This window comes from Trachypithecus francoisi, unplaced genomic scaffold (assembly GCF_009764315.1).
Source record: "Trachypithecus francoisi isolate TF-2019V2 unplaced genomic scaffold, Tfra_2.0 Lachesis_group4, whole genome shotgun sequence".
Taxonomy (NCBI): domain Eukaryota; kingdom Metazoa; phylum Chordata; class Mammalia; order Primates; family Cercopithecidae; genus Trachypithecus; species Trachypithecus francoisi.
In genome coordinates this window covers 129,377,337-129,404,163 of record NW_022681469.1, presented here as the reverse complement: position 1 = coordinate 129,404,163, position 26,827 = coordinate 129,377,337, and the positions used below count along the sequence as shown (strand labels likewise).

General features: G+C 41.0%; 1 protein-coding gene across 6 annotated transcripts in view; it reads right to left on the bottom strand.

Moving 5' to 3' along the window:
* Positions 1-26,827, bottom strand: part of NPSR1 (neuropeptide S receptor 1) — a 223,488-nt gene that overhangs the window by 14,337 nt on the left and 182,324 nt on the right. For 3 of the 6 annotated variants that reach the window (XM_033193520.1, XM_033193522.1, XM_033193523.1), the window contains 2 exons: positions 19,606-19,692; positions 15,576-15,756 (listed from right to left, as the gene is read on the bottom strand). In XM_033193520.1, coding sequence (XP_033049411.1) covers positions 15,576-15,756; positions 19,606-19,692 — 268 coding nt within the window. Of the gene's footprint in view, positions 1-14,212; positions 14,675-14,816; positions 14,920-15,575; positions 15,757-19,605; positions 19,693-26,827 lie in introns of those variants that run through there. The other 3 variants (XM_033193521.1, XM_033193524.1, XM_033193519.1) reach the window with 2 other exon arrangements.

The following is a 26,827-nucleotide window of genomic DNA, read 5'->3' as shown; positions in this document are numbered from 1 at the left end:
AGGCCCCAGTGTGTGAGGTTCCCCTCCCTGTGTCCATGTGTTCTCATTGTTCAACTGACACTTATGAGTGAGAACATGTGATGTTTGATTTTCTGTTCCTGTGTTAGTTTGCTGAGAATAATGGTTTCCAGCTTCATCTATGTCCCTGCAAAGGACATGCACTCATTCTTTTTTATGGTTGCATAGTATTCCATGGTGCATATGTGCCACATTTTCGTGATCCAGTCTATCATTGATGGGCATTTGGGTTGGTTCCAAGTCTTTGCTATTGTGAACAGTGCTGCAATAAACATATGTGTGCACGTGTCTTTATAGTAGAATGATTCATAATCCTTTGGATATATACCCAGCAATGGGATTGCGGCGTCATATGGTACTTCTAGTTCTAGATCTATGAGGAATCGCCACACCGTCTTCCACAACAGTTGAACTAACTTACACTCCCACCAAAGTGTAAAAGTGTTCCTATTTCTCTACATTCTCTCCAGCATTTCTTGTTTCCTGACTTTTTAATGATTGCCATTCTAACTGGCATGAGATGGTATCTCATTGTGGTTTTGATTTGCACTTCTCTAACAACCACTGATGATGACCTTTTTTCATATGTTCGTTGGCCACATAAATGTCTTCTTTTGAGAAGTGTCTGTTCATATCCTTCACCCACTTTTGATGGGTTGTTTGTTTTATTCTTGTAAATTTGTTTAAGTTCTTCGTAGATTCTGGATATTAGCTCTTTGTCAGATGGATAGATTGCAAACATTTTCTCCCATTCTATAGGTTGCCTGCTCACTCTGATGTTAGTTTCTTTTGCTGTGCAGAAGCTCTTTAGTTTAATTAGATCCCATTTGTCAATTCTGGCTTTTGTTGCTATTGCTTTTGGTGTTTTAGTCATGAAGCCTTTGCCCATGCCTATGTCCTAATGGTATTGCCTAGGTTTTCTTCTAGGGTTTTTATGGTTTTAGGTCTTACATTGAAGTCTTTAATCCATCTTGAGTTAATTTTTGTATAAGCTGTAAGGAATGGGTCCACTTTCAGTTTTCTGCATATGGCTAGCCTCTTTCCCCAACACAGTATATTAAATAGGGAATCCTTTTCCCATTGGTTGTTTTTGTCAGGTTTGTCAAAGATCAGATGGTTGTAGATGTGTGGCATTATTTCTGAGGCCTCTGTTCTGTTCCATAGGTCTATATATCTGTTTTGGTACACAGTAGCATGCTGTTTTGGTTACTGTAGCCTTGTAGTATAGTTTGAAGTCAGGTAGCGTGATGCCTCCTTGCTGGAGTATCTTAATGTTGTCATTGAATTTCACGGTAGAACATATAATGGTCTATATTCAGAGTGACCATATAATTTATCACTCAAACTAGAGAGTTTTGAGAGAGAAAGGGGGCTATATTAATAATTTTGTTGAGATAACAGGCAAAAACATGGACTGTCTTGGGTGCATTGGTGTGTATGGTCACCCCAGTTATGTTGGACAATGCAGAAGGGCATACTTCAGAAAGACAAATGGAATAAGGAATGGATTCACAGTCTTGTAGAAATTTAATTAGTAAATTTTCTGACCCACATCAGAGCTCCCTGGGGATGAATTTTAACTTGTCCACTGATGTTCCCAAAAGTACCTACAGAGAAGCTGTATGAGTTAGGATCCACCCAGGCAAGGAAAGGCAAGGAAAAAGAAAGAAAGGTATTTCAGATAGAGAGACTCAATGCAGGGAACTGATCCCATGGCTATTGGAGGACTGAAAGAGCAGGAAGGAGGAGTAATATAGAAGGGCTAACTGCAGAAAGCTGCTAATATTCCTAAGACTGGAGGAACAAAAAGTAAAGGGTAGATTTATCCTAAGAGTTCAGAGGAGGCCCCAGGGCTGATGCTGGGACTCTGGGGGTGAGTGCCATGCAACTGAGGACAAATAGTGTCTGGATGCTGCTCGTAACTGAGAAGATGGCAAGGCTGGGGCTTGGAGGAAGAACTGTCCACTGCCACCCCGACCTCCCTCCCTGAAATTATGTTCCTGCTTGCTCCCAGTCTCCTGCCTATTTCCTTTTGGCAGACAGGAAGTCAATGATTGAGGTAGTCTGAGAAATTCGGTTTGCAAAGTACTCACCCCACCATCAAGAGAAGGGAGTAGAAGGGTGGCTTTGGAGCTGATAAACAATAGGGAAATAAAGGGCACAGGTGCAATGGTTGGCACTGGGGGAGTGCTTGTTGAAGAGGGAGCAGAATGTTCTTGCTGGAACTTCTGATCGCTGAGGATCACCACAGGCTTAAACTTAGTATGGGCTTAGGAGTTAAGTGCAAATGAGTTAATAACAAACAGTTAGGGATATCGGGGTGGGTTCTTCTTTTCCATTCCTGATGTCTTCTTTCACTGTGGAGATGTCACATTCCCAATTCCTATTTGTCCTTCAATCACTCTGATGAAAAGGAATGGCTGAACCATGCATCATGAATTTGCAGAGAATAAATCAAGCATGTTCAGCTCTGCCTTCCCCTCCTCTTGGGAGTAGACTGCTTACAGGAAGCTGATGTTCTCCTCTGCCCCTCCATGTGTAAACATTACCTGTGCATTCATTGAGTTAATATTTATTGGTATCTACTCAATTTTGGGTGTGGTTCTGTCCTTGGGAATACACCATTGAATAAAACAAAGATCTTTGTCTCATGGGAAATATCAACAATAAGCAATAAACATAGCCAATAAGCACATGGTACAGTATGTTAAAAAGCAATACATACTACTACTAAAGAAAAATGCCGGATGGTCGGGCATCCGGATTGCTGGGCTGGCAGCTGCGTATTAAATGATGTAGTCTGGGTGGGCCTCTCTTAGAAAGTACTATGTGTGCAAAGATCTGAGGAAAGCAAGGATTTTGGACAAGCAGATATCTGGGGGAAACATATTCTCAGAGGGGAAAGTGCTCAAGTTCATGGGGAAGTGGCTCAGAAGCTCATTCTGACAAACGTGAGTGTGTTTGTTGCTCAAACTCAGAACCCTGGCAAATGCCACCGACTTTGAGGTGAATTTTGACTATTCTCTTCCTCAATTCAAGCGATCACCTGTCCTCAGTGTGAGTAAGGCATCAGGCTCTTGTCCCCGCAGAGGCGGATTTAATCACCAGGTGAACCTGCTGAGGTGTTTGTTGCCTAGAATGAAGCCTCAATCAGCATTAGCTATAAGTTAGCACTTTCACCAGCTCTGCAAATGGATGCAAATGGTCCCTTAGCTTGCCCGCCTCACCTGGCTCAGCTTTGCGTTCAAGAGAACAGTGTTATAGCAAAGGCTGTCTATTGGCATAGAAAGGAGCACACTGTTTTTCTTTGAAGAAGCAGTCTTCAGTCTCCAAAGCATGGTCCAGAACTAGGATGGGGATGGGGAGATTGGGGAAGGAGGGGCCAACTCTGAGAATCTTGGGGGTGTGTGAGGTCAAAACTCATTTTATAACAGTACTAAAATGTTACTTGCCTTTTTCATTTTTGTTCTGTCATGTGTACAGTGGAATTTTCCAGAGGTTACATGGCATGTTATAATGCAACAGATTAAGTACAGAGGCAGATTAAAATCTTTTTTTCTAACTTTTTTTTCTAACTACATATTTGTGAGGACTGATTTTTCTTATATTTTCCATCAAAACAGCATAGTGCAACAGATTGAATGCAGAAGATATGAAAATCTGTCTTCTATTAAGTCAAACTTAAAGAGATTTGCATAAAGTTAAAACAATGTCACTTTTCTCACTAAATTTTGTTGAAAATAGTTATTTTCATATAAAAGATATTTATGTTAATATAGTGAGTTTATTATTTGTAAATGATTTATAAACAAATATTTTTTCAGTTTTAATTTTTAACACAATTGGATTGTAAATATCCATGTAAACATCAATGCATACAATACACATAAGCAATCATAAAGGAATTGTTTGGTCTTTGTGAGGCCAAAATATTTAAGAATGGCTGCTCTAGAGTGCTTTCATAAGGTATCACATCAGCATGTTGGTGTAGCCCTCAAAACACCTCCGCAGAGGTGTCCTTCCTTGTTCTAAGACATCACATCAACACATGGCCATATTTCTCAACTTGGCTCTCATTTGGGCATTTATATGCATGCATAACTACATTAAAGTATATCTTCATGTGAAAAAAATGCATTTAATCTCTAGTGGAAAGAGGATGAATTAGAGATGTCTTGAGTTTACCAGTAGATATCTAGATGGTTAGAAGTGGTAAAGTTGGACTCTTAGGAGATAACATTCGTGTTCCGGTTGGACCAAGGGAAACCACTTAGATGTAAGCAAAGGAGGCCTACACAGTTCCTGGCCATGAGGTACTTGAGCTCTGACCTCCTGGGATGCTCCTAAGTACGAGCCCATTGATGAGCTGCACCAGAGCCACCTGGATAAATCACCTGGGTGAGTTGCTGTAAATACAGATTTCCATGTTCTACCCAGAACACAGTAAGTCAGAATCTCTGGGGTTGGGGGTTCAGAAATCTGGATAAAAAATAAATTCCTTGAGTGATTCATGATACAGCCAGGTTTGAGAACATTGGATCTGCCTACTTAAAGTCTGTCAGATAGTTATGCTGATGTTTGAGTTACACTGTTTGCCCCAAATAGCTCTTCCAGTTGCCTACCATGGGCCCAAAGTACCAAGCTTTGGTGATTAGTTCTTTGGGGTTAGGGCAGCAGTATCTCCAGTGTTTCCTATATAGAGGATGAATCCTTTTCTGAGGAATGCTGTGTTCAGCTGTGTTCTGGGGCTAACATCACGGCATAGGGAGGTATCATACACTTGAGATCTCCACCCTGGGGGACAAGGAAGGACAGAAAGAATGAGGACAAGCAGGAGGAGACTCTTTGGATGAATATTGAAGTGGGAAACCAGGAGCAAAAGCTTAAGGATTCCAGGTCCCCTCTGCAGGCAAGAAGAGAACAGAAGATGGATATTGATTTCTTCTGAACTGACTCACAAGGCTCTGTGGAGGAGCCAAGTCATTTCTGCAGACTTTGAAAAATATTGGCATCAATATTCCTGCTGTCACTGGATGCTAATGATAGATGATGGCTCTGAACACAGAGAAGGATCTTTCAGCCGTCTCTGCTGTTTTCTGTATGTAACTGAGACCCAGTTGATCACCTCCATTTCTAGTCTGGCTCCCTTCTCTGCACTGCTTCCGAAATAAAGTGAACACCCTTGAACCTGCCACCTAGAGCAAAAAAGAGACTCTGACATCCCCTCTCTGTACATCTTCTCCCTCTCCCTGCAAATATATTTCAGTCTGGACTCTTATAAAAAGTGATTTCCTGCTTTGCTTTAGAGTTTTATCACTGATAGTGTTTGGCTCTGTGTCCCCACCCAAATCTCATCTTCCAGCTCCCATAATTCCCACGTGTTGTGGAAAGGACCCAGTGAGAGATGACTGAATCATGGGGACAGGTCTTTCCTGTGCTGTTCTCATGATAGTGAATGGGTCTCACAAGATCTGATGGTTTTAAAAATGGGAGTTTCTCTGCACAAGCTTGCTCTTTGCCTGCTGCCATGCACATAAGATGTGACTTGCTCCTCCTTGCCTTCTGCCATGATTGTGGAAACTCCCCAGCCATGTGGAACTGTAAGTCCAATAAACCTCTTTCTTTTGTAAATTGCCCAGTCTTTGGTATGTCTTTATCAGCAGTGTGAAAAATGGACTAATACAATTACCTATGTGTGCACTGCCAAATATGATCATTTAATTTTGGCTAGTTTTGAATTTCATGTAAATGAGATCATATGGTATCTTTGGTGTCTCTGTCTTTGACCTTTATATTATGTCTTTAAAGGCTTTTTTATGTTACTGCAAGTATATGCAGTTTCTTCATTTTTTTTTGTTGCTGTAAAGTATTCCATTGTGTGAAATATACCATAATTTATTTATCTATTCTACTGCTAATGAGCATTTGTTTTGCCTCCAATTTGAGGCTCTTGTAATTAGTGCTATTATGAATATTTTTTCATATCTATTATGGTGCACATAATTCACACTTCTGAAGGGTGTGTCCTCAGTGTGGAATTTCAAAGTCATGGGAAACACAAATCCTCAGTTTTACTAGTTTAAGGCATGTAACTTTCCAGAGTAGTTGTACTAATTATTCTCCAGTCCACATCAGATAAGCATTTCTGATGCTCTACATCGTCACCAACATTTGATATTGTCAAAGGTTTTAAGTTATGCCAATATGCATGCTCATACATCATTGTGATTTAATGTACTTTTCCTTGCTTTTTAATGAGATTAAGCACCTTTTCATATGTTTGTTGTCCATATTTGAATAACCTCTTTTCTGAAGTTAATTCTTGCTCACTTTTCTATGTCTTCTATTGTCTTTTAAAATCTTTTTCTTACTGATTTGCAGTAGTTTTTATGCATTAAAAATACTAGATATTGGTCAGTTATATATTTTGCAAACGTCATTTTCCATTCTACAGCTTGTCTTTTCACAATTCTTTGATGAACAGAAATTTCTAGTTTTAGGTAATTAAATATATCAATATTTTCCTTCATGAGTACAGTGTTTTGTGTTCTGTTTAAGAGCTCTTTCCCTCCCCTGAAATCTTTAAAGCTATTCCCTCATATTATTTTTTCAATGTTGTATTGTCTTGTGAATTTAGATCTATAATCCACCTGGAACCAATTTTACATATAATCCAGTAGGTTTTCATTTAAATTTTCTCCCACATAAATGTCTAGTTTTTTATATAATTGAAAAGAACACCCTTTCCTTACTGCTTTGCAATGTTACCTCTGAAACAAATCAAGTTTACCTATATGTGGGCATTTTTCCCTGAACTCCTTTTCTATTCCATTTGCTAAGTTGTCTACTTTAGCGCCCATACCACAGCTTTCGTTATTATTCTTTCATGATAAGTTTGATATGTGGCTGTCCCATTTTTTCCTTTTGAGTCAACAGTGTCATGACTATTCTTGGCCCTTTGCATTTCTGTATAAATTTTAGAGACAGCTTCTCAAGTTTGACCAAATTCCTCTTGAGGCTTTGGCATTCTACTGAATCTTCAGAGATCAATTTGAAAATTGATCATCTTAGGATATTCAGTTTCCAAACAATAGTCATGATATAGTTCTGCATTTCATTCGTTTTTAGAATATATCTCAATAGTATAATGATTTCTCCATAGAGATTTATATACCTTTTATAAATTTACTCCTACAAACTTCATTTTTAAAGGCTATTGTAAATAACGAATGCAGGAGCTCATGGAACTTTACCCCAAAATATGGCTTCATGGTATTGTAATGAGTATTTTGAATTAAAGGCCCTTAGAGATCAGCAGATGCTAAAAGAGATCCCCCCCCCCCACCATCTACATAAAGACTGGTTCTTTTACCAGAGAAACTGTTCTCTTACCAGGGAGAACAATAGTTTCTCCTCTCCCTCCTCCTGCCTCTCCATCCTGAAGTTTCCTTATCTGCCTAATTCTAGACTTACCAAAGAAGAAAAGAGTGACTTCAGGTCCCTTCCCTGAGTTTTCACTAACTGAACCCATATCACAAGAAGGAAGACTAAAGTCTATGAACAAACCTGGACAGACTTTTGTCACAAGCAAAAGTCTGCTCTGTGAGTCCAATAGACTCTGTTCTGGACCATTGTTTTCTTCAAGCCCAGTAAACTCCTAAAAATCATTTATTATTCCCCTGAAATCATCCACACTTCCCCATCTCTCTTTCCCCTAAGAAGAAGGCTCTACAAGCATCTGTACCCATTGAAGTATTGGTCAATTACTCTGACTTTCTCTGAGTACATAGGAGTAATTAATTTGTATGCTTTTCATTTTATTTATCTGCCTTTTTATGATTTGATTTTTCAGTGAAGCCTCCTAGGGCAAAAAGGAAGCTTTCCCTTCATTGCTACAAAACTTTAAAAATTAAATTTTTTATTTATTGCTGCCAAATGGAAATATTTGTATCCTGCAGCCTTATTAAACTTTTTGATTTATTCAAATAATTTATCTGTATATTATTTTGAATATTCAGCTATATGTTTATATCTATAACGTCAGTTTTTATTATTCATTTGGAATCCATATACCTTTTATCTTGTTTTTTTTTTTTTTCTTGTTTTATTGCATTGGCTAGGATCTCTTACAATGTTGAAAAGAAGTGATGATGCTGGCATTCTTCACTCATTCTTTAGTTCAAAAGGAACATCTTCAAAACTTCACCATTAAGTATAGGTTTCCTGTAGCTTTCTTGCAGATAAACTTTAAGGTTTAAGAAATTCTCTTCTATCCCAAGTTTGTGAAAATCTTTTATCATAATGGGAGGTCAAAAAAATTTATCAAACATTTTTTTCTGCATCCATTGAGTTAATAAATTGTTTTATCCTATAATCTATTAATGTAATGAGTTGAGTGATTTTCTAATAGCAAGCCAACATTGTATTCCTGGAATGAAACCAGTTTTGTCATATATGCTAGCCTTGTTATGTTTTGTTGCACTTGATTGGTAATTTTTGTTTTTGGAATTTTTGCGTGTATTTTTACGGCAAAATTGACTTGCAATTTTTTTCTTGTAATGTCTTTCTAGTGTTTGGTATTGAGGTTTCTTTAGCCTCATAAATAATCTGAAAAGTCACACTTTTTCTATTTTACTGAAGACTATAAAATTGGTGTTGCTTTGTCCTTAAATTTTGGTAGAGCTCACCAATGAAGACATTCTCTTTCTTTAGCAGTTATGCTACTATCCCGATTTTGTTTCTTCTTGGGTCAATTACATGTTTTCCCATTTATGTATATTTTCAATTTGTTTTGACATAAACTTGATCATAATATCCTTTTATTATCTTTTGATTGACTCCAGGATATATAGTGATATCCTTTAAAAAAAATGTTTATTTGTGCCTTCTCTCTTTTTCTTCCTTTGATCAGTCTCATCAGAGGTTTATTAATTTAATTTTTTTCAAGAACATAATTTGATCTTTGTTGTGACTTTTTATTATGTTTGTTTCTAACTTCATTAATTTTACTCCTATTCTTATTATTTTATTCTTTCTACTTCCCTTGAGTTTAATTTGGTAAATTTTTCTAACTTCATAAGATAGATAATTTGTTTATTGATTTTAATCCTTCTCTTTTTTCTTTAAGTATTGTGTTACTTGTATCCCATACATTTAATACATAATACTTTCATTAGCATTCAGTACAGTTGTTTTCTAGTTTTCATAAACTTTCCTCTTTGGCAGTAAGTTATTCAGAAGTGTATTTCCTCATTTCCAAACCTATCAGAATTTTCTGGTTAACCTCTTAGTCTTGAGTTCTAGCATAATTACAGCGTGATCAGAAAAACTAGACTATGTGAATTCAATTTCGTGGAAATGTTGAAGCTTGTTTTATGACCTGGCGTGTGGTCAACTTTGGTAACTGTTTCATGTGTGTTTGAAAAAAATGTCTATTCAGGGGTGGTAAAGCAAAGTACTCTACCTGTGTTATTCATGTTGTTGAAACTATTCAGATCATTCCTGATTTTTGTCTGCTTTAATTACTGGCATTAAGTGTGATAAAAATTCCCTATTATGGTTGTGAATTTTTCTATTTATTTTATAGTTCTGACAACTTTTAAAAGTGTATATTTTGAGGCCATGTTGTTAAATGCATGAAAATTTAGAATTATTACTTCATCTTATTAAACTAAAATATTTATCGTTACAAAGTGTCCCTGTTTAATTCTACTAATACTTTTTGCCTTAAAGTGCATTTAGTCTTTATTAATATAGCCTTACCAGCTTTCTTTTAGCTACAGTTTCCATGGAATACCTGGGTCCATTCTTTGATTTTCAAACTTTCTGTATCCTTATGTTTTAGGCATGTCTTTTGTAAACAACAGACAGTTATTTAGTTTTAAAAAAATCAGTCTGACAGTCTTTGATGATGAACTGGGGCATTTAATCTCTTTGCACTTACAATTACTAGTAAGTTTGGGTAAAAAAAATTCACCATCTTCCTATGTGTTTTCTGTTTATCCCAGCTATTTTATGTACCTGTTTCTCTCTTTTCTGCTTTCTTTCAAATTATTTGAGTAACTTGTCACTCAGCTTTCCTTCTTTTTTAGTCTGAAAGATATATATTTTTCCATTTCTATTATTTTAGTGATGACCCTGAAATTGCAACATGCATTCTTGGCGCATCAATGACGAATCTTAATCCACATTTTGCATGCAAGATAATTTAAGGAACTTGAAACTATTTAACTACGTTTAGTTGCCTCTCGATTTCTACGCTATGCTGTTGTTGTGTATAAGAATTTTTTTTTTTTTTCAGGCGGAGTTTCCCTCTGGTTGCCCAGGCCAGAGTGCAATGATGTGATCTTGGCTCACTGCAACCTCCTCCTCCTGGATTTAAGTGGTTCTCCTGCCTCAGCCTCCCAAGTAGCTGAGATTACAGGCGGCCCGCCACCAGACCTGGCTAATTTTCGTTTTTTTAGTAGAGACGGGGTTTCACCATGTTGGCCAGACTGATCTCGAACTCCTGACCTTAGGTGATCTGCCCTCCTTGGCCTCCCAAGTGCTGGGATTACAGACATGAGCCACCATGCCCAGCTGTGTAAAAATATTAATATTGAGTCACTTCCTTGGAACAGCTTTGGAGTCTGAGCAATCTGAAAACCATGAGACCAGATGATATAAGACTCCATCCACTTTAACATTCTGTAAGCCTGGAATTGCACTTTTAAAATGTTAACTGGACCAACCTGTTGTGGATAATGTATTCTTAAAATGCAGTTGCAGAGAAATGAGGCATGAGTTTTTCATGTTTCCAAAAACACAGAGATTGGCACCTAAACAGTTACAGCCATCTCCCTTCAATTAAATTCAATTGGAAAGCTTCAGGGAACACTAGTCGATCAGCATATAAGATGAGGTATGTTCAAATGATGATGAAAAAATTGGAGTTGCCAGCAGGTCTGTAGCTCACCTAAGATAATTCTAGAAGAGCAGAGTCACTTTATTTCCTGCTAAAGACATTTTTGTTTTCCTTTTTTCTCTCAGACTCAGGCTTGTGGCCTTTTCTGACTGACACTGTGAATGCAGTTGGAAGAGGCAAGGTCATTTCTGTATATGAGTATACAGAATTTTCCAAATGAAGCTAGGAAGTTTCAGCTGTGTGTTGGGCTGATTTAAAAGGGACACTTTTTTTCTCCTGATTATCCACAAAGGAAAGTCATTAAAAAGGTGTTATGATTTTCTGGGGAAAAAGGTGGGAGATGTTCCTTAGTGAAAGTAAACTTCAACTAAATTATGTTCCACACACACCCTGCAAGTAGAGAAGTTTTTACCATTCATATTTAATTTAGTTCAGTAAAGTGGAGACACTTATTTTCTATAGTATGGCTGAATATAGTAAGCACACCTACTCCGGCTCTCCTAAATTTTCTCCTGTCCCTGATGCCGTGCAATAATGTAACCATAGACTTTTCCACATCTTGGTGCAGGAAGTAAGCACCTTTATTTTAGGTATCCTGCTGGCTTCTCTGATTCCACATGGGCATCAAAGGCTACAAACAGTAACGTCACAGCACTAAGCTTCTAATTTTCTCCAAGAGCTCAAACTGCATTTCTCAGTTGGGAAATGATATTTCTCTGCATTCATAGTGATAGATAGGGAAGTCACACCTCTAAAGGGCAAATGACTCAGCATGAAGTCACTGAGTCATTGGTCCCCTGGGGAAAGAATTCCAGAAGCTCTCACTGTCTGGACACAATCTCAGAGCCTGTGTCTGGGAAGAACCACCAAGATCCTCTGCTCCAGCCTGATTTTGTCCCCATCTTGCAGATGAGACCGTTGATGCCCAGAGGTGTGAAATGATTTGTTCAAGGTCACAAGACTATTAATTACCAGTATTTTCTTTCTTTTTCTTTTTTCTTTCTTTCTTTTGATGGAGTCTCGTTCTGTTGCCCAGGTTGGAGTGCAGTGGCATGATCTCGGCTCACTGCAAGCTCCGCCTCCCAGGTTCACTCCATTCTCCTGCCTCAGCCTCCCAAGTAGCTGGGACTATAGGTGCCCACCACCATGCCTGGCTAATTTTTTTTGCATTTTTAGTAGAGACGGGGTTTCACCCTGTGTTAGCCAGGATGGTCTCCATCTCCTGACCTCGTGATCTGCCTACCTCAGCCTCCCAAAGTGCTGGGATTAGAGGCGTGAGCCACCGCACCCGGCCAATTACCAGTTACATCATGTTTCCCCAAGCTCAGCAAATACATCTGGAAATGACAATTCCAGAATCCATAACAATATAAAGCAAGTTTCATTTAAATGGTAGATTATCCTGCAGCAACCTGTACACTTATCTTCCTGATCTCCAGTCTTCTCAGGAAATGAGAGAGACAGCATCACAACAACTACAAAATCATGTTCACAGTTTCTACAGATCACAACGCCCCTCACTCCACTCTCTCCTTCACTTTGAGACTCTACTGATGGATGAGGTAGGCATGTAATGTATTTTGCAGACCAGACTTGACAAAGATTGAAAGCTTCTGTCAAGAGAACCTGGTCCTCCTGTTTTGCCATGTAGGACATCTGCCAGATTTTGCTCTGTTAATTGGCTGCTGTGCAGGCAGCTATTTTAGCAACAGTTCCGTGGGTCTTCTGTGGCACATCTTGATTTAAAGTGAAATGTTGAAAAGCATTTCTCAGCTGCTCAAAGCTTCCACGGTTGCTCAAGTTTAGCTGATTGGACAGAGAGGGAGACAGCCTTCAAAACTGTTGTGTAGAAAAAAAACTATTCAGGCTCCTCAAATTCAGAGAATAAATCTCAGAGAGATAGCAAGTGAGGAGTCTGATTTCCTCCTAAAGACGTACTTTCCTTAAGGTCAGATCGAATTGAAAAGAGAGTTTATGGAAAAAAAAAAAAAAAGCCCATATGACCTTAAAGACGCAGACTTGGAGTTGACACCATACTGAGGAATGGAATGCTATTAAAATATACTGAACAATTTAATGACTCCACTAGCAGTATGCCAAAAAAAAAAAAAAAAAAAAAAAGAAAGAAAGAAAAAACCAATTTAAGCTCTGAATAATTCTGGGAAGGAGGATTTTGCCAAGGAGATTTTAATGTCAAGAATATATGTGAAGCTAAAATAAGGTGCTCACGTGCATCCCAGAGCCGTGGGTGGGATGTATATATGATCAAATGAAATTATTTCACTTCCACTTGTGGAAAAATCTGATAGGAGAAATTGACTAGAAAACATTTAGTCATATTTCACTTGGATTATGCTCATAAGTACCAAACTCCAGACCTGTCAAAATAAGCCTCACTAGCACTTCCCGTCCGAGGTGCTAGACAAAGGCTGTGACAGGCAAGAACGATAAAGAGCTTAGAGAAACATTAAGCCTGGAAAAGCCACAGGAACCTAGGTCCTAACCAAAGAGAGGGTTCAGGGATTTAAAAACAGGAAGACTTGTCCTTGAGGTGTGAGGAATGGAGCCCAGAGTGGCCCAAGTGTTAAATACAGAGTGAGAGGTCTTAGAAAACCTCAAGGGCACGGTGGCTTATGCCTGTAATTCCAGCACTTTGGGAGGCTGAGGCGGGCACATCACGAGGTCAGGAGATCAAGACTATCCTGGCTAACATGGTGAAAACCCATCTCTACTAAAAATACAAAAAATTAGCCAGGCATGGTGGCGGGCGCCTATGGTCCCAGCTACTTGGGAGGCTGAGACAGGGGAATGGGGTGAACCCGGGAGGTGGAATTTGCAGTGAGCCGAGATCATGCTACTGTATTGCAGCCTGGGTGACAGAGCAAGACAAAAAAAAAAAAAAGAAAGAAAGAAAGAAAGAAACCTCAAGGACATGTGTGTTCTAGGGACCAGCTCTCAGAGGCTGGAAGTCAGGGGCCCATGGCTTTTTAGCACAACTTATTTCCTATCAGAAGCAGTATCCCTTCATGTCACCTTGTTCTGGAGGGCCAACAATGTGCCCTTCCACAAATCATTTGTTGATGGAATAGGAGATGCACTTGGCTGCTGCCAGTACACCCATCTGCAAACCGAGGCTATCTGCAGAAGAGGTGCAAAGCACCAATGCCTGGAAATGAATTTGTTGGCATTTCAAGGACAAACACTTTCTTGGCTATAAGCACTGAACCTCCAATCCAAAACTGGGGAAAAAGTCTAGGCTTAATTAAGTCTTTTATTTTCTTCTTTGTAATGAGAATATTCATGTATAACCCAGCTACCTTTGTCCCCTCTGCTTGCCTGTCTACTCACTGGCTCCAAGCCAGGACCTTGGGCTACTGATGCCTGTGTTCACTGGGTTCAGGTGCTGGCCAGTGGGAAGGAGGGCTGGGAATGGTCGGGAAGGAAGGTGTTTCCTTCCTGGCTGGCATGAGTCACTGGGGAGTTTGTGTTGGCCAATACTTAATGCAGTGCATGCACTCATTAGAACATTTGTCTTGTGCATCTCCCAGGTGATGACGAGGGTGGGATGAAGTTGGCTCGGGTTTTATGCACATGCCCAAGCAGGTGACAGGGACCTGGGAGAGTTGATGGTGCTCAGCCTAGCACTGGCACTGTCCTAGGGTCTAGATGAATTCTGGCTTGGACAGAATCTGCATCTCATGCCTCTTGGTTCTCTCTCGGAACGTCATTCTGGAATCCTGTGATCTTCGCTCCCTGGAGAAAGTCAAAATAAAGCAGGGAGGGAAATAATTTGACCTAATGAAAAGGGAAGTAGACATGTTAAGACACAATAGTTATAAAAACTGTATTAAAGATCAGACAACCATGCCAGGCACTTTACATGTAATACCCTGACTTTCCTTCTCCATGACTCACAGCTCTCCTTCTCACTGGTCAGCACCAGAGCCCAGAAGACAGAGACATCACAGGCCAATAGGTAGACACTGCTATTAGCCCCGTTTTACAGATGAAGAAGCTGAGGTTTATAGACGTTAAATAACTTGCCCAAGGTCATACATCACTACGAATAAGCAATGGCAAGATATAAACTTCAACGACTGGCATTAAGCCCAAGACTTAAATTGTTCTCCTCTTGTATCTCCTATGGAATTCTCCACCTACCCTCTGTGGCTTATGCAGGAAAACAACGGAAAAACAGCAGAAAAACAGAAGGATCACAATAACTGTGGGAGGGATTTAATTTCAGCTCTGCTAATTATTCATATAACCTCAATGATGTCATTAACCATGTAAGACTCACTTTGTTTATCTCTAAAATTATAATAAGGCTCCATGTCCTGTTATTGTCATAGAACTGTATTGAAGCAATTCATGTGAAGATGCTTTGAACAAAAGCAAGGTCTTCTAGATGTGTCATGATTAAGCTGTTTTCTATACGAAGTGTTGTGGTATAGGAAAAAGCACATCAGCTGTGGCCTGGGCCAGGGTTTAAATCAGCCACGTTAGTGGAATCTTTCTGACTCTCAAGCCTCTCATCTATAAAAGGGGGATTCTGTAACCTGCTGGAGAGTTTAGACATGAGAAACTCACGTGTTGACGGAATCCCAGTGCAATGACCATCAGTGTGTCTGACCCATACAAGAGATCCCCTTACCCGCAGGGGAAAGAAATGGAGCTGCTGAAGACACAGTAGATGAGGGGGTTGATGGCACTATTCAATGCTGGCAGGTTCTGAATGATCACAGAGGCATAGAAACGCTCCTGGGTGTCTGGAAGGAGGTTGAAATTGTCCAAAATGTCAAAGAGGAAGTATGGACTCCAACAGCAGATGAAGGCTGAGGGAGAAGAGAGCCATTAGCACCACAGCAAGTAACAGTTGAGGGGTCTCTTTTGGTTGGTCCTGACTGGACTTTTACCTGGGACTTTCTTTGGGACCTGGAATTTCTCGGAAATATTGGGGTTGAATGCTGTTTAGAGCATTGATGTCACATTCACTTAAACACATACACACATACATATGGACACATCTTACAGACATGTTCCTAAAACTGAGCAAAGGTCGTAGAGCTTCTCTGTCCATAAAGAAGGGTCAAATTTCTACTGCTGTGGATTCTTTATAGAAACCACAGGTGACTATGGCCATACCATCTCATCCAACAACACAGGGATCAGGAAAAAATAGCAAAATACTTTGAAGACTCTCTAGGAAAAGACAGAACAGGAAGCATTTTGACCACACAGTGACTACTGGTTTTAGGTTATGTCAGGGAGAAGGGGTGATCACAATATTTTCTAAGTACACACCAGTTTAATGACAGTGTTCTCAATTTTCTCTTTCACCTCTATTTGGCCTCTCCAGAAAACACCCACACTATACCCTTCTCTAAATCCATTGGCATGTATGAGACCCCAATTTTGTTTGGCTCCAAATTCTCAAAAGAAATGGATGAAAGGTGGGGATTCAGAGTGTGATGGCTAGTTTTGAGACTACTTAACTGGGCTGCGGAGTGCTCAGATGTTTGGTTAAACACCATTCTGGATACGTATGAAGACATTTCTGGATGAGTGTAACATTTGAACTGGTAGAGTAAGAAAAGCAGATTGCCTCCTCTGTTCATGGGCCGTGTCCAAACTGTTGAAGGCCTTAGTCATAGAAAAACGTTAAGTAAAAGAAGATTCACTCTGTTTGCCTGTCTTCAAGCTAGGAAATTGGTCTTCTGCCTTCACACTTGGAATCAAACTGAAATGTACACCATCCACTCTCCTGATTTTCAGACCTTTGGACTCAGACTTGGACTGGCACCTACACCGTTGGTTTTCCTGGGTCTCCAGCTTCCAATTGCACAGCTTGGGAATTCTCAGCCTCAGTAATTACCTGGGCCAATCCCTTCTAATAAACCTCTCTCTCTCATTATCCTCTGGAGAGCACAGACTACGACACAGAGCTAAACACTCACGAGTTGACTGGAAATACATACATCTCTCATCTTCTTGCCATAACTTCTCTACTCTCCTTCTCCCACTTTCTCCTCCATATACTTTTTTCTCAGAGTAGAAGTTTGGCTTCCTTGGCTGTCTGCATGCAGGGACAAGCTTTCCGCCATAACTCTGTAATGCGGATTCTGTAACTTGTTGGGGAATTTTAGAATGATAAACTAACTCATGGTTCCCCTCTCGACCCCAGACCTTGGCAATGTATTAAAGTGGAGCAATTCAAACACAAAACCCATTAAGTGTTCTGGATCCTGGTTAATGAACCCAAACACTGGCCCTGAACAGTATCTGGGACACTAAGGGGGGCAAATGGCCTTGTGAGCTTGTGTGTCTTCATGTGTGTATATGTGGGGTTGGAGGATTCTGGTTGTCACAGGGATACCAGTTCTCTGGCATGGTACAGGCAGCCCAGCCAGCAAAGATTTATATCTACTTTGAATGCCCATTCATGTAGAAGAGAAACTTCTGTATAGTTATCCCAGTCTAGAAACCTGACTTTGTTTTACACATAAACACAGATTAAGTAAATATTGAAATTTGTAGATTCTGTTGTACAAGTCTGTTAATAAATACAATTCTGTTGTAAATGGAGGAAACATTACTTTGTTTAATTCAAAATATTACAAGGATTTTTTTATTTTTGGCAGCTCAGAAAATCAAGTCACTGACAGCAGTACTGCTTACATTTTTTTATGTCTCCATGAAAATACACCTGTATTGGTTTTCATTGTAGCTGTTATTATGTAAAGGTGTAGGTATGACTACTCCATTATTCTTCTAGTGTAGCCGTGCTTACGTTTTTTTTTTTTTTTTTTTTTTTTTTTTTTGAGACGGAGTCTCGCTCTGTCGCCCAGGCTGGAGTGCAGTGGCCGGATCTCAGCTCACTGCAAGCTCCGCCTCCCGGGTTTACGCCATTCTCTCACCTCAGCCTCCCAAGTAGCTGGGACTACAGGCGCCCGCCATCTCGCCCGGCTAATTTTTTGTATATTTTAGTAGAGACGGGGTTTCACAGTGTTAGCCAGGATGGTCTCGATCTCCTGACCTCGTGATCCGCCCATCTCGGCCTCCCAAAGTGCTGGGATTACAGGCTTGAGCCACCGCGCCCGGCCCGTGCTTACGTTTTTACACGTTAAACTTGGTATAAATTTTAATTAATTAACAAAAATAGTATTGTTTTATTTTAGATTATTTTCTTATTCCTCCTTTATATTATTTTTTGGCAATATATTAACGTTTTAATTATCATGGTAGGTAGTATAAGTAGGCATTTTATTTCAAGACGGGAAAGGGACATTACAAAGTGTTTGCTATAGAAAGGGCCCTTTTGGTCTGATAGGGCTGTTGACATTTGCTGACCCTCTAGTAGGTGTCTCTGCTTGCGGACTGAAGGGATCCCGCAGGGCCTTGGTGTATGGCTGCTGATGACAAAGGGCTATGTTGGCTCTGGGACACACTTGTAAACATAACATTTTCCAACTCAACATCCAGGGAACGTGCATCTGTCGTTCTGACTATCTGAGAAGACAGAGGAGTCTTTGAGCTACTTCAGAAGCCTCTGACAAAGTTTTTGAGCCCCGATGGGTTGTATATGTTTTATCCCAGTTCCGCCTGCAATGCTGTTTTGTGCCTACGTCCTGCTGGCTGAGTCATGCTGTGTGTGGTCTGTTTGGCATTTTGCAGTTGCATTTTAGAAGGGTAAGAAGACTGTTCTGGTGCTTTGACATGTCGCTAATGGGAGATCTATGCTTCCTCGGAGCTTCCAAGAGCTGCCAGAGGGGCAAGGAGGGGATATGTAAGCTAAATAAAAAAGAAAATAGTACAAATCCCTTTCCTTCTTGCATATTTTCATTCATTCATTCATTCATTCATTCAACAAATGTTAATTGAGCAGTGTGTAGGGGACCCTATTTTAGGTCTTGGTGATAATATAAGTAACACAAAAGCCAAAGTCATTGCCCTCACAGATTCACTACTCCAACAGGGGAGACAGACTATAAGAAAATCAGTCTATGTCCTATAGTGCCAGGCAGAACCAAGAACAAAAGTAAGACAGAGTAGACTAGAAAAAGGATATTAAAAAGACTTGTCAAAGAGCCCTCAGGGAGATGGCATTGTTGGGGAACAAATGAGGTTAGGAAGTAAGTCAGATCACCACCGGGGAGCAGAGTATTTCAGACAGGAAATAGTGCAAGGTGACTTTATGAGTCTTAAGAGTAGAGAGAAAGGAAAAGGAAAGGGCAGAAGACAGGAGGGTGGAAGGGCAGGTAAGGTGCCATAAGGGAGAAATTTGTAGTGAACCTAACGTTAAATATTCAGAAAAGGTGGAAAGCCACTTCCATCTTCTTTTTGCTTGTGAACTCCAACCCTGGGGAAGAGAGTGTCTTCAAGGAAGTGACTGAGTTAGCAGGTGACGTGAGCATCCGTTTCAGCTAGTTCCTAATCAGATGTTCTCCAAATTATTCAACCCATAGCCTTGGCAGGCAGCTGTATTCATAAGGAGAGCAATTAGGAATCAAATGTGAGCCCTTGAAGGAACCATGAATGGGCTGATGAGTTTCACACATTCCTTTCCAATCAGACCAATGTAGAAGTGCCCATTGGCAAATTCCTTTCTGCCACCAGGTCCCAGGAGCAAGCTTGCTTTTGGGATGTTCATACCACTTTACAGCTCAAGGAGGGACATAGCTTACCAAGAATGATGACGATGCTATACTTGATAGCCTTGATTTTTGCCTTTGAGATAAGTCCTCGGTTGTAGCTGCTGCACAGTTTCCCATCTGTAGATACAAGAGGGGGATAGTAAGATGAAGTGTTCAAGATGTGACAGTTTCTGTTTCTGCCAATAGGAACATTAAAAGTTAGACTCCAGTTTTCACTTATATCCTGTGCATTTATGCCCAGATGGCCCTCCTTGAAAATTTTTAGATTAAAGATGGTTCTGGGCTGGTTTCTGGAGAATGCTCAGTTTATACCTTAATATTACATGCAAATGGTATGGAATGCTCTGACTCTCTCAAGAGACTTGGTCAGATGGTCTGAACAGCTGTAGCTGAAATTCGACCATGTGACCATGCAGGAGTTGAGGTCTTCCCTGAGGAGCACTACTCTCTGAGCCCTGGCTATGCTGAGACACCCATGCAGCCACTTTAGCAACCTAGGCAAAGTTATTTTCTAAAATGATTGCCCCAGACAAATACATTTGTAAAAAAAGAAACAAAAACAAAAACAAACAAAACACAAAAAACACTCTCAAGAAAGGCTCAAGACAGGGGTATCAGAACTCTCCAAAATAGGAGCTTGGATATACATTTTTTTTGTATGTGGCTGTTGTCTGATGGTGAACACTGAGGGGTGAATGTAAGGATCTACTAGAATACAAGCTTGATGAGGACAGGGGCTTTGTTTTTTGCACTCCTGTAGCCTATACACATATTCAGTGACTAACACAAATATGTTGAATGAATCAATAACCACCTCTCACTAGTCAAGCAGTGGCAAAACAAAGTGATAGGATAGGCTGGGCAGGATCCAGTACCATAGGCCTTAGTTGAAGGAGTGATTACCTATAAATTTGGGGATAAAAATGTCAGATGTGCTGTCCCTTTCCTCATGGAAGAGGTTTTACTGTCAGGACTTCCACCAGCCCATATACCACCTTTGTGAAATTTCGGAAAAGGGGCCCTTTCTCTGATAAGCACAGGCCTGCCTAGGGCACACACTCAGTGAGGGAAATATAAAGAGGATGCCAGCCACACACACCTCTCAGCCAGGAGCCACCCAGTGAGGCTCAGTGGGCATAACCCTAGTGGTGGCCCTGGTCAGAGGCCCACTCAGGGCGTCCAAAAAGTCACATGGAGTAGGGCAGTTGTGCACTAGAAAGACAAACTGCTGTGCTCCATTGTCTTCACTGCACTGCCCAGCTCTCACGTTCGAAATTTATTTTAATGCCCATGGAAATCAGTCAGATGTTTACCTTTGCAATATTCATTCAATCCCACCACCAATCTGATCTAGCCCAACCCCCCAAGTATAGCACGTCTGCTAAGAGATAAGGACTGACTAGAAGGGCTGAAATATAGTATGTGTTCTCTAAGAATTTTCAATCCAGCATGAAAGATCACACACTCTCCATAAAACTGGTTGAGATGAGCGAGATGCTGCTATGGTTTGAATGACTCTGCCAAAACTCATGTGTAAATTTAATTGTCATTGTAACAGTATTGGGAGGTGGAGCCTTTGAGAGGTGATTAGGCCACTAGGGCTTGGCCCTCATGAATGAATTTTTGCTATTATTGTGGAAGAGGGCTTCTGATGGGATGGACAAGTTGCTTGACGTTCTCTCTGTCTTGGGTGCTCACTTTCGCCCTCTGTCTTCTGCCATGGGATGACCTTTGCCAGTTGCAAGTGCCCTGCTCTTGGATTTCTCAGCCTCTAGAACCATAAGCCAAATCAATCTCTTTTTAAATAAATTTCCCAGTCTGTGGTATTCTGTTATAGCAGCAGAAAATGGACCAAGAGAGATAGAAACCAACTGTGGACAGAGGAGAGACCCATCCTTCCACCACTGTGCTGGGGAGGCTGTGTGGGAGTTGCAGAGAGCATCAAGTGAACTCAAATGACATAAGAAGGATTCCAAGACAAAGGCGGGATGTGGCGTGGGATCAGGAGAGGTGGGAGGCAGAGAGTGAATACCCTCAGCCAAGACATGGAACAAGAAAACGTAGGATGCGTTTTAACCACAGTGAGTCATATTGCTTGGCTGTAACCTACAAATACGTGGGGTTTGAGAGTGGAGAAGAGAACTGAAGGCAAACTGCGGAGGCCTTGAATGTCTTTCTGAGGAGCTTGGGCTGAACTCCTGAGGCAGCTGCAGGCCACTGAAGTTTCTGAGTGGTTTTGCAGTGTGAATATTTACTCATTGCAGAGGACAAATGATTTTCAAGAGTAACAGGAATAGGGGCTCTTTAGGTACAAAGAAAAAATGCTAATTATAATTAATTCATATTTCTTAAAGCATACCCTGTAAGGCCACTCCTAAATACCATTAGGGTCTTCAGATTCTTCTGTGCATTTCATGGGACCACAAAACCTCAGCCTTGTAAGAAAGCAAATGCTTCAGAACATTTAGAGCAGTGATTCTCTGCTGGGGTGATCTTGCTTTACAGGGAACTTTTGGCAATGTCTGGACACATTTTTAATCATCACGATTATGTGTGAATGTGTGCTACTGGCATCTAGTGGGCAGAGACCAGGAATGTTGCTAAACATCCTTCAATGCACAGGGCAGCCCCCACAACAAAGAATTATCCAGTCCAAAATGCCAAAGGTGTCAAAGGCGAGAAACCTTGATTTCCAGGATGGGATCTTGGGAGGGACACAGGCTTTAAGATCAGACTGGAATGGATCCTCCATCTCTACCAATTACTAAAACTGTGTAACCTTAGGCAAATTGTCTAAAGTTCCCGGCTTCAGTTCTCCCATTTAAAACTTGCGGTGTAGAACACCTAATTCAGAGTGACTTTGAAGATTAACATAAAATAATATATTCAAGGAACCAAGCCCCATGATGGGATGTCAGATGTCTTATCAGTTGAGATGAATGCAGTTTTATCAGTATTTCAGGTGGAAGGTGAGCCATCTTTATGGAAGTGAATAGAAGGTATTACTACATTTGATTGTCTATTATACAAGGTTGTTATCTGTGTAAGAATTATGTACCGCAGAAAATGATCCAGGTGAGATTATACCCATGGGGGGCAAGTAAAGAAGACAGCAGACCAAATTATATTCTTTCAAAGCATCCCCACTGGCTGTTCCTAGGCAACAGCTGGCCCCTAAACAGTATGGTTCTGAAGACTAAGTTGGTCTTTCAGAAAAGTTTCCGAGAATGACATTTGTGCTCTGAAATCCCTTTAAAATGGAAACCCGCAGTGCTTTCCACAGGGCAACTGGGTGACAATATAATCAACTTCCTGCCCAGAGATCAGAGAAAAGCATCTTTAATCTGACCATTCCAGGAAATGCAAAGCCTCTAGCTTCTAAAGATGGCCCTTCAGAGAGAGCTGAGCTACAAAATGCCGGTAATTCTCCTTTATTGGGAGATAAAAGGATTATTTCTACTCAGGCCTTGGCGCTGAGCTGCAGTGAAAAACAGTTAAATTCAGCTGTCACTGTGCATTAATAACTTGGGTAGCCTGAAGGTGGCAGGTCCATTCGATTTGGGACTGGAAGAAGCACACTGATGTGGACTGTTTTAGTTCCAGAGTACATCCCTAATGGGGGCACATGCTGCAGATTTAGTCTCCAAATGGCCATTTCTGGCTCCTCACCTTCCCAAGACCACAGGCCTCTTACAGAGCCACTGGGAACCCATTACCCAGGCTGAGCACCTGAAGTGGGAGCAGTTGGCACCTTGGGATTTCAAATGGAAGCAGAATTGTTTCCTGGGATGTGATGGGGGGAATTCATCTGTGAACTTATAGTGAGTGCAGGTGATTTGTTTAGAAACAAGGAAGTCTAACTGGAAATATTTTAAAATAAATATGCTTCCTATATTAGAAACTTTGTGTATGTTAGGTTGATTTTTAAAAACTTCAAAGTTTTTTAGCAGTTTTTCCTGATTTCTAAAATTTTTAAAACTTGAAATTCATTTTGAACAGTAACATTCTCTTTACTAATACAGCTTGAATACCCCCCTGAAATCATCAGTTCAGTATTTTAAGCACATTAGGTCTCATCTGCTTAGCTGCAGGACTGCAGTCTGTTTCTTCCCAGGGGGTTTTTGTCCCTCTAGTTTTTCTGAGAGACCCAAGGAGGTGTCTCAATGTTCCAGGATCCACCGGGGCCACCGCCTGTGCCTCTATCATGACACTATCTGGATCCTGCTTTCTAAGCTCGCTGCAGCTGCCCTGGGTTGCCCCAGGTCACTTCACCCAGACCTCCTCTTTGCCAAGGACTGCCTCTTGAGGGGCTCCGGCTGGGCACCAGATGCTTCCACAGCCACAGTCACTTCAAAGCAACTGTGAGTTGTGAGTCCTCTTCATTATTGCTCTTGACCCTGGGCAGTTGCTTTGCTCTTCTGCTCCACCTCTCAGGGCCTCAGTTCTGTCCCTGGGCTGTAAGTTATTCAGCACCACTGCCCTTCCCTGGGATATCTGCTCTCCAAGTTCTTCTGCCAGGAAGCAAGGGAATGGCCTCTCTCCTCTGTGCTATGCTATTCCAGGGACCTGTAGCACTCACTTTAACTTCCAAGAGTTTCAGCTTCTTTAGCCCCCCACACGGCGTTTTCCTCCCTAGATGCTGACAAGGGCTAGAGTGGTTAGGTGGGAATGTTCTTCTGTGACCCAGAACTTACATTTCCCTTTGACCTTAAGACACTCATTGTGCCTGACTCCATATTCTCCAGAATGTTTTCACACTCAGGGATCTTATTGTCCCTTTCTAGTCATCTGAGGTACTCCCTCTCTCCCTGTTAGCTAGACATGCCTGCATATATCTGAACCTTCAAGTAGGAAAGCATTTTGAGTTCCTTTTCAGGGTTTTAGCCCAGAGCCAACCATAAATTATAGCTAGATATGAGATTTCACTAACCCACCAGATAGCCCTTCTGTACCTCAGCACCTCAGCTCAGGCAGAAGCAGGAGCCCTGACAGTCTAAAATAATTATGCAAAGACAGATGAGCTGTTCACCAAACCCATTCCTGTTTCCCCAGGGCACACAACTAGACTACAATTCCCAGCTTGCCTTCCAGCAGTGTGTAGTCATGTGACTAAGATCTGCCTAAAGGATACTGGGAAGAGTCAATGTCTACCATCCCCAAACCTGGCTCAGATACCTCTCCTGAGCAGTCCTCCACTCTGTCTCTTCCCCCGCCCCTGCCTGCTGGAGGGAGGTACTGAGGGGTACCTTAGCAGCCCTCTGTTAAGTGTGGCAGAATCTCCACCTGCTTGAATTTCTGAACGACTGTGTGGAACAATGCCTTTCCCTCTGGTCTTTATTGCCAACTGGATTTTAATTAAGACATAAAGTTCTGTGTGGGTAAGGCTACTGATATTTTGGGTTACACAGCTGCTAGTGTTTCTCTTACTAAAGTAGAGATTGGTACCTCATATGCAGTGCTGTCTTAATGAAAACCTGAAACATGTGGCATTGGATTCATGGACAGGCAGCAGGTGGCAAGGAAACTGAGGTTTCCATTTGTCTATTGTGCCAATACCGCACTCTGACTTTATAATGCTTTCAATATTTGGTAAACCAAACTTTCGCTACCTTATTTTGCATCTCTAGGAATGTCTAGGCTACTCATGGCTCTTGAATTTTCCACATCTATTTTAAAATAGGCTTGTGAAACGCAATAAAATGTTTCAATTCAATTTTGTTTGGAACTTTATTAACTTGTAGATCAGCTGGGGAGATTCAGCGTCTTTATGATATTAAACTTTACTATCCACGAACGTGTCATAATCATCATTTATTTGTATCTTCATGTTTTTCCGGCACATCTTTTATTAAATGTAGTTAATTGTAGAGAAGTCATTTTATTCACAGTTACTGATGAAGAAGCTGATATGGACAGCAGTTAATGGGCTTCTCTTAAATTTTTTAAGATAGAAAGTGAATAGGACTCTAACCCAATTCCTAATCTGTAGCTTTTTTCCTTCACTCTAGTGTGCCTCATTTAATTAAAAACATGGAATTTGAATATAGCATGGATCATATCTGCCAAGCCATGATAGCTAGACATAGTTATAATGAGAAATTTGTCTGTTCCGTGGGTATACCTGCCCAATCTCCTGCTCCCATGCAGTAGTAAATGTTCTAGTTTGCACAAGTAAATCCTCCCGGACATCAATAATATGCTCATTTATGAAAGATAAAGATAACACACAGGATTGGAAACCCTGTCTCCTCCACGTCTTGCCCTCCACGCTTGTTTATGGGAAAGTCTTTAGATAATTTATGATACAGTTCTTTTTCTTTTCCTTTCTGTCAGCATTTGACTGGGAGAAAATAGACATATTTGTCAGCAAGAAGAGTGGTTCTCGCACTAAGGATGGCTTGAGTTTTTCAGCCAGTGTTTACAAAGTGAGCTTCTGTTCACACTAATCATGGCTAATGTCCCCTCGTTCATGAGCAATAATCCTGGCATGCGGACCCGGCTGGAGATCCCATTTACCTGCCAACTCCAGAGCTGCTTGGCTGTAATGACAGATGGGAAATCAACTGCGTTCCATTTATGAATAAGATATAGAGAGCATATAAGCTTTTGAGAATACCAGCTGCCCTCATTCCAGGACGAGGTCACTAACAGTAACTAAAAAATAGATATAATGGAGATATAAAACTATATTAAAGAACAAAAAGTGGCGGCAGCCATTTCCACCTTTGGGAGGGAGTAATGGCACACTCTGTATCAGTGGGAAACAGGGCTCTAAGTGGCTTTGTATGGTTTCAAGGACCGGAAGTCAGGGGAGCCCAAGAGTGCAAGGACTGGCATATGCAGTAGCAGGAAACATGGGAACTTTGGAGAGAACCAGGAACTTAGCCTCCCTGGGGGGAGGCATGCTGAGGAAGGTGGTGAGCAAGGGCGGTGCTGCTGTGGAGGGAACAGGAGAGCTGTAGGAGGTGAGACAGTGAGAGTGAGTGCTCAGAGGGACAAGCAGGGAGGAGCATGTCAGACCCACAGAATTGGCAGAAATCACACGACAGGGGTTTATACCAATCTGATTCGTCTGAAAGTACAGGAAGGCCTCGGCTACCTCCACAAAATTAGTCTCCACACTGCCAGTCATTACTCAGCCTTTAGATTTTAAATATATCAAAACAAAACCTTCAGGAGATGAGGTAGGAATAGCTCTCTGAAGGCAGAGCTCTAGAGGGAGTGTCCTGGAAGGGAAGCCGCACACAAGACC